The 8,326-nt window shown below is 44.4% G+C and overlaps 1 protein-coding gene across 1 annotated transcript; it reads left to right on the top strand.

Annotated features, from left to right (window-relative positions):
• The first annotated feature begins 4,951 nt into the window (after window positions 1–4,951).
• On the top strand, window positions 4,952–6,969 carry LOC113925308 (60S ribosomal protein L7a-like). The gene is given in 3 exon segments (XM_035726255.1): window positions 4,952–4,993; window positions 6,088–6,153; window positions 6,156–6,969. Coding segments are annotated over 3 exon segments (846 nt in total). The 5' UTR covers window positions 4,952–4,975; the 3' UTR covers window positions 6,918–6,969.
• The last annotated feature ends 1,357 nt before the right edge of the window (window positions 6,970–8,326 follow it).

The following is an 8,326-nucleotide window of genomic DNA, read 5'->3' as shown; positions in this document are numbered from 1 at the left end:
TAAACAGAGGAAGTAATCACTGCAACCTGTGAGGGAAGAAAACACAGAGCTAAAATAATAATATGAAGGAAGGGAGAAGAAGAGGAGGAAGAGGAGGAGCACGAGAGGAGGAGGAGGAGGACGGGGGGAGGACGAGGGGGAGGAGGACGAGGGGAGGAGGAGGATGGAGGAGGATGAGGGGGAGGAGGACGGGGGGAGGAGGACGGGGGAGGAGGAGGACGGGGGGAGGAGGAGGACGGGGGGAGGACGAGGGGGAGGAGGAAGATGGAGGAGGACGAGGGGGAGGAGGACGGAGAGGAGGACGAGGGGGAGGAGGACGAGGGGGGAGGAGGACGAGAGGGAGGAGGATGAGGGGGGAGGAGGACGAGGGGCAGGAGGACGAGGGGGGAGGAGGACGAGGGGGGAGGAGGACGAGGGGGGAGGAGGACGAGGGGGGAGGAGGACGAGGGGGGAGGAGGACGAGGGGGAGGAGGACGAGGGGGGAGGAGGACGAGAGGGAGGAGGACGAGGGGGGAGGAGGACGAGAGGGAGGAGGAAGAGGGGGGAGGAGGACGAGGGGGGAGGAGGACGAGGGGGGAGGAGGACGAGGGGCAGGAGGACGAGGGGGAGGAGGACGAGGGGCAGGAGGACGAGGGGCAGGAGGACGAGGGGCAGGAGGACGAGGGGGAGGAGGACGAGGGGGAGGAGGACGAGGGGCAGGAGGACGAGGGGGGAGGAGGACGAGGGGGAGGAGGACGAGGGGGGAGGAGGACGAGGGGGGAGGAGGACGAGGGGGGAGGAGGACGAGGGGGGAGGAGGACGAGGGGGGAGGAGGACGAGGGGGAGGAGGACGAGGGGGAGGAGGACGAGGGGGGAGGAGGACGAGGGGGAGGAGGACGAGGGGGGAGGAGGACGAGGGGGAGGAGGACGAGGGGGAGGGGCACGAGGAAGCAGCAGCAGCAAGATGGGTGCTGATTATAAGGCTTTAGATGCACCAAACATTTTCAGTTCTCAAAGCCACACAGTAAATTAGCTAATACTATTATCTCCATTTTACAGATGAGAAAACTGAGGGACTGAGACATTAATTTGCCTGATATCACTCAGCTAGCAAATAGCAAAGCCAGGGTCACTATACAACACACAGTGCTGGGCTTATACCTCCAATGGCCAAATATTTACTGAAGCTACCATACACCAAGTACTATCTGGGTATTACAGGAAATAATATGATATAGCACCCGCTAAAATATACCTGAAAACCTCTTCCAAACATTTGCCACTCTCGTCAGTCCCCCTTCCTCACCTCAGCTCCACATTTTCAAAGGCTATGATGAAGTCTCATGTTTCATGATTGAAATACAGGATCAATAATGTACCTCCCTTTAACTTACCCACAACTCGGCCCTTTATCTCCCTTCATTCTTTTCTCCATGCTTACATTGTTTTTTTTGAACTCTATCGCTCATGTATGCTCCATGTGTTGTGCTAATTGCCTGCTTATATATCTGTATCTTAGGAGACACTCTTTATTTATATTTTTGGCTGTTCAGCATCTTGATTTCCTTTTGGGGAATTACTCTAACCCAGTGGTGTGCTGATAAATATTTAAAAACTGGCTCTCCAGGTGGAGAAAAAATATTTTTAAATAGTATTTTTAATAATAAAATGTTATTTTATTAAAAATTTTATTATACATTTTATTCGTAAACATTTTTTATAAATTTTACTCATATAAAGAACATGTAACGATCTATAAATAATAAGAAAATATATAATACTCTCTTCATTGTAAACTCCATACAGCAATGAATTCTCCCAGAATGCTTTTGTTGTTTTTGTAACTTTTGTAGCCAAACTACAAAAGTTGTAGTGATGACAAAGTATAGTTATATGTCCAGTGTTGTTGGTGTTTTCATGTATGAAATAAGTAAGGTAAAGGAACACAACAGAGATGTATGTCAGAACTTTTTTTTGTTCGTCGATGACATGAGTTCTTTGTTGAATCTTATAATAGTTTTTGGATACTGGGAGAATATTTCCTCAATTTTTTAAACTCTTCATAATGTAATGGCTGAAGATGTGACACGATTTTAAGTTTCATCTGCATTATTTACATTTCTCCATGACTTTCTTAAGTCTGAACAACCAACAAAATAACAAATCAAGTCCTACTTTGTAGCATTTGTGAATGTGTACCACATAAAACAGTCCCACCCTGGCCAATTTCAAGCTACCAATGTGATGCACAGTAGCACAATGTATAATATTTCCACTCCATGGCCACAGATGTAAATAACCTTAAGAACATAAATAATAGTAAAATGTAGTAAAATCATTAGAAGGTGGTAAGTTTTGAGTATTTATTATCTTTGTTTCAATATAATTTATTTAATTGCAAGTTAATATCATTTAATTTTAATTACTGTTTTTAACAACTGGCTTATAAACTTCCTGAAAATTTAGCAGTTGGCTCTCACGAGCAAGCAGTACAAGCCAATCCAGCCTACAACTGCTTCTTCTCCACAGGTCACAGGTAGTCTTGGGCAGGAGGGACTGTCTTCCTGTTTCATAAAGGAGACCACAGAAACGGGTCTCCGGTCTACCTTAAGGAATCAAGGGACAGGCCTAGAAACTAAGCGTGGCCCCTTATGTGCACTCTTCTGGGACTCTGAATCTCGACTGACTCAAAAGATAAGGGAAGAAACAGTTGGAGAGATCCATCACCCAACATGGCAGCAGCTGCTAACCAACCAGCTCCTGCTATGGAACTGCGCTATGCTTCTCTTTCTATTGTCTGGAGGTGCCTTGGTCACTGCCTCTCTCAACACCTGTTCTCAAGCCTGTGATCCTCCCATGTTCTTTCCATAAGTTACATTTGGCATGTTTCTATTGTTCACAATCAATAAACCCAACAGTTACTGCATGAGTTCCTTAGAAGCAAGGGCTGGATCTTCCTGTTTCTAAGTCTTGCACCTCACATAGTTCTAACACCAGGTGAAGGCTCAATAAATATGTGAATGGATTTTATAGTTGGGATGACATTCCGGATTATATAGATCATAAACAAGCCCGTAACATAAGTTGAAATAATAAAATTGTGTTCTGAGTTCCAGAGAATAGGAATGAATGTTGTAGCACAATGTTTCTGCACGTGGTAATGATACAGAAGTCCCCTCCCGATCGGCGAGGGATACGTTCCAAGGTCCCCAGTGGATGCCCGAAACCACATAGTAGCCAGCCCTATATATACTGTTTTTTCTTATACATACATACCTATGATAAAGTTTAATTTATAAATTAGGCACAGTGAAAGATTAACAAGATCTAATAACAAAATAAAACAATTATAACAATACAGATCTTCCTCAACTTATGACATGGTTACGTCCTGACAGAGCCATTGTAAGCTGACAATATTATTAGTCAAAAGTGCCTTTCCTACACCTAACCTACCAAACATCATAGCTTAGCCTCACCAACCTTAAAAGTGCCCAGAACACTTACATTAGCCTAGAGCTGGGTAAAATCACCTAACACAAAGCCTATTTTATAATAAAGTGTTGAATAGCTCATGTGATTTAGTGAATACCGGACTGAAAGTGCAAAACAGAATGGCTGTGTGGGTAGGGAATACTTGTAAGTGTGTCGGTTGTTTACTTCCGTGATGGGGGGCCCCCTGCAGCTACTGCTCCCAGTTCCACGGGAGAGGGTCACGCCGCTCAGCTAGCCCGGGGAAGAGACCCAAATTCAAAATTCAGAGCAGGGTTTCTACTGAAGGCATATCACTTTAGCACCAACCTAAAGTCAAAATATCATAAGTCAAACCATCGTAAGTCGGAGACCGTCTGTATACTATAGTAAAAGTTATATGACGGGGCACCTGGATGGCTCAGTCGGTTAAGAATCTGACTCTCTATTTGGGCTCAGGTCATGATCTCAGGGTCGTGGGATTGAGTCTCATGCTGGGCCCCACACTGAGCGTGTAGCCTGCTTGGGATTCTCTCTCTCCCTCTCTCTCTGCCCCTCCCTGCTCATGCTCTCTCTCTCTCTAAAAAAAAAAATAAATAAAATAATAATAATTAGATGAATGAGCTCTCTCTCTTGCTCTTTCTCTCTCTCTCTCAAAATATCTTATTGTATTTTACTCACCTTTCTTCTTGTGATGAGGTGAGAAGATAAAACGCCTAGGAGGCCCCATGACTTAGATTTAGACTACCACTGGCCTTCTGACGATTCGTCAGAAGGAGGATCACCTGCTTCCAGACATCAGCAACTGAAACTGCTGAAAGCAAAATCGCCCCTATATATTACGATGTTGACAGTCATCTCGATAATAACAAGGATACTGGCTGGTAGTGGGGGGAGGTGGTGTTCATCAAGGATTTGGATATTTCCTGTGCCTACTTCATACCCTCTCCACCCACCTGTTACTCCAGCCATTGAGGAGGCCATGAGTGTCACACAGGTGAGCCCCGCTAACCCCTCACCTCAGCTGCACCACATTCTCTGGTACTCCCTGACTTCGCAGCATGGCACACCCATGTGTGCCCAATTTGGAAGTGAGAGAATTAACAGACAAGTCTTAATCAATGGGGATTAGAAGTGAGTAGGTAATTCTTCCTCTCTTTTGTCCTCCCAAGAGAAGATTCTGAGGAACATTCGTTCTACATGGCTTTTCAGAGGGCCCCCGCAAGACGAAGCCCCAGTGGCCCAAGGTGATGCAGATTCAGGAACATACTCCTATGTCAGCTTTCTCTCCCTCCCTACTAGTCCCGGTCGCTCACTCCTGTTCCCCCGGATCATTTCCCAAATAAACTACATTAGATTCTGGGGGAAGACCAGATTAAGATAATAACTCTGAAAAATATTTTCTTAAAAGAAAGCATGATTTGGCATTTTTTCTCTTCAACTCTTCCTAACATCTCAGTTATTCACAACTTTTTCTCAGTTGAATCAAAATTACAAATGTAGTTGTCAGAATTCAACAGTAGGTATGTGTAAAAAGATAAATGTCCCTCCAAAATTCATATGTTGAAGCCTCTCTACTCCCAGAACCTCAGAATGTGACCATATTTGGAGATAGGGCCTTTAAAGAGAAGATTAAGTAAAAGTGAGGTCATAGTCTGAGCCATAATCCAGTCTAGGGTCCATAAGGTGAGGACAGAGGGAGAAGGTGGCCATCTGCAAACCAAGAAAAGAGGCTTTAGAAGAAACCAAGAGCTGCCAACACCTTGATCTTAGACTTCCAGACCCCAGATGGTGCAAATAAATAAATTTCTGTTGTTTAAGCCACTCAGCCTATGGTATTTTTTTATGGTAGTCCTAGCAAACTAATTCAGTATGTTATCAGAAAATAGCCTTTTTTTTTTTTTACCCTTTACTAGTATAGGACCTACTTACCAATCCATCAAGAGAGAATTGGCTTTAGAAAAGTACAGAGATTTAATATTCATAATGATAGTTCTGAGTCATTGAAAAAATGTAAAGTTATTTCTAGAATTCTCTCTATGTGACACCGATACATTTTCTTAAGGTTTTGGAGTTTAATGATACAAAACTTCTCTTATCTGGGACTACAACTTATCAGAAATGAAACATTTCCATATATTGCTATATAAATAATACATCTCTACCATGGCAGACTTTTCTATCCTTCAGGTTTAGAAGGAGCATTCTTTTCTCATGTTGCCATAGAGAGAAGCATGACTTGACATTATACTAAACACTAATAAAACCTGGAAATGTTCACAGACTGTGGAAAGTATTTCAGATTGTGGAATAAAGAGTGAGGATGAATTACATCGAGTTGTTTTCTGTATTGATTTAATGCCTCGTTACTTTTTCTGGATCATGGAGAGTTCCCAGAACACTCCGCTTTCCTCTTTACATTTCCTTTGATCGATATAAACCAATTGTGCTTGTGGATCGGCCATTGTTACTCCCACAGGGAGGAGAGAGAGACCTGGAAAAGATAAGAAAACAGGGGAGGCCGATATGGTGAGGGCTGTGAGCTCAGCCAGAATGAATGAAAGGCAAGACACTCTCTAAGGGGAAAAAATTATTTCTGTTCTTTCTCCCATAACCCACAGTTAAAACTCAGCATAGAGCTCTCTCCTCCAGCAACCCAAGATGCCGAAAGGGAAGAAGGTGAAGGGGGAAGAAGGTGGCCCCGGGGCCCTGCTGTCGTGAAGAAGAAGGAGGAGGCCAAGAAGGTGGTCAATCCCCTGTTCGTGAAGAGGCCCAAGAATTTTGGCATCGGACAGGACATCCAGCCCAAAAGGGACCTCTCCCACTTTGTCAAATGGCCCCACTACATGTGGCTGCAACGGCAAAGGGCTATTCTCTATAAACGTCTAAAAGTGCCTCCCGCAATTCACCAGTTCACCCAGGCCTTGGACCGCCAGACAGCTACTCAACTGCTTAAGCTGGCCCACAAGTACGGACCAGAGACAAAGCAGGAGAAGAAGCAGAGATTGTTGGCCCAGGCCGAGAAGAAAGCTGCAGGCAAACGGGATGTCCCCACTAAGAGGCCACCCATCCTTCGAGCTGCGGTTAACACTGTCACCACCTTGGTGGAAAACAAGAAGGCTCAGCTGGTAGTGATTACACATGATGTGGATCCCATTGAGCTGGTGGTTTTCCTGCCTGCCCTGTGTCGTAAGATTGGGGTTCCCTACTGCACTATCAAGGGGAAGGCCTGGCTGGGGCGTCTGGTCCACAGGAAGACCTGCACCACTGTCGCCTTCACACAGGTCAACTCGGAAGACAAAGGAGCTCTGGCAAAGCTGGTGGAAGCCATCAGGACCAATTACAATGACAGATACAATGAGATCTGCCACCACTGGGGAGGCAACGTCCTGGGTCTGAAGTCTGTGGCTCGCATCACCAAGCTGGAAAAGGCAAAGGCTAAAGAACTGGCCACCAAACTGGGCTGAGTGGACACTGCTGAATTTTCTGTACATGAAAGTAATAAAATGTTGTCTTTCAGCCAGTGTCAAACAAACCAAAAACAAAAAACCTCAGCATAGAGGGATCATTGGAAAATATTAAGGAGCCGTGATTAATATCCTATGCAGAATATTTTTTTTAAAGATTTTATTTATTCCTCAGAGACAGAGAGAGAGAGAGGCAGAGGGAGAAGGGAGCCTGACGCAGGACTCGATCCCAGGACCCTGGGATCATGACCTGAGCTGAAGGCAGACGCTTAACCGACTGAGCCACCCAGGCGTCCCACCTATGCAGAAATTTTATCTAAAATTGTTAGGAGGCTGGGACACAAGAAAACAAACATCCATAAGTGAGTGCTGCTTGATAGCGGCACATCACTGTTCACATTTATCAAAACGTCAGCCTTAAATTCCTGCAAGAGTCACAATACATATTTTCTACAGTAACAATAACAACAAAAAGAAAAAATGTTTCTAAGTTTGAGTGTATTGTCTAAAACTGATTCAATCAAATGAGGTTGTCCATCATGGAAACACACCACTGTGGAATTCTGTGACAATAGGCAGAGAAGTGACTTCAGCAGAAATGACATGACGTGGTCTAGAGAAGCACACTTCACCTGGAAAGCATGTGCCGAAGATACACAAGCGCATTGTCTATGTAATCCCAAAAAGGACAGTCACAAAAAGTGTACTGCTTCTCCCAAGGGATTGTTGAATTTTTTTACCTGTTCCAGAATGAAGACTGAAAGCCTTTTGATATCCCACTATTTAATTTGTTTGATGTCTTTATGAACACTGGGGGGCCGTTCTTTAAAGAGCACATGAGAATGTAAATTGCTCTAGGCTCCATTGCTTTGAACCATGTGTAATGTGAACTAATTACATAATTTATTCCAGAACAGTAATGAGATTACTGGTTAGTCATCAGTCAGGTGCTGGATCACTTTTATTGGTCATCAATTTTTAAGCTCAGTTGAGGGATTTACTCAAATGGCATATTTAATTACCACAGATAAAGAAGAAATAAGCCATCCACCGAAAAAGAGGTGGCCATTAGGGGTTACCTAAGTCTCTGTGTAAGATGATAGAAGGAAAGTAACCTCACGCTGAGTTCAGTAATAACCAGCCTTCATGTCTAAGCTTCAAAGACTACTCTGAAATACAGATGTGTTCCTTCTTACCACAATCTGTGCTTCCTTTTTTATTCTGCCAGTGAACAGACCATTTCCTTCCTTTATCCTTTCTTGCTTTCATGCTTTCTTCCTTGTATTAGGAAGGAGCATAAGCCCTGGGCCATACTTGATGTTATAGACAGTCTGTCAGGAGGATGAAATAGATAGAACTAGGGGAGAAGCTCTGAGGCCTGCACCCGAAGCAATAAACAGAAGAGCTGG

This window comes from Zalophus californianus, chromosome 2, assembly GCF_009762305.2.
Source record: "Zalophus californianus isolate mZalCal1 chromosome 2, mZalCal1.pri.v2, whole genome shotgun sequence".
Taxonomy (NCBI): Eukaryota; Metazoa; Chordata; class Mammalia; order Carnivora; family Otariidae; genus Zalophus; species Zalophus californianus.
Note: the sequence above shows the minus strand (reverse complement) of the source record. Positions and strands in the feature narration are given on the sequence as shown.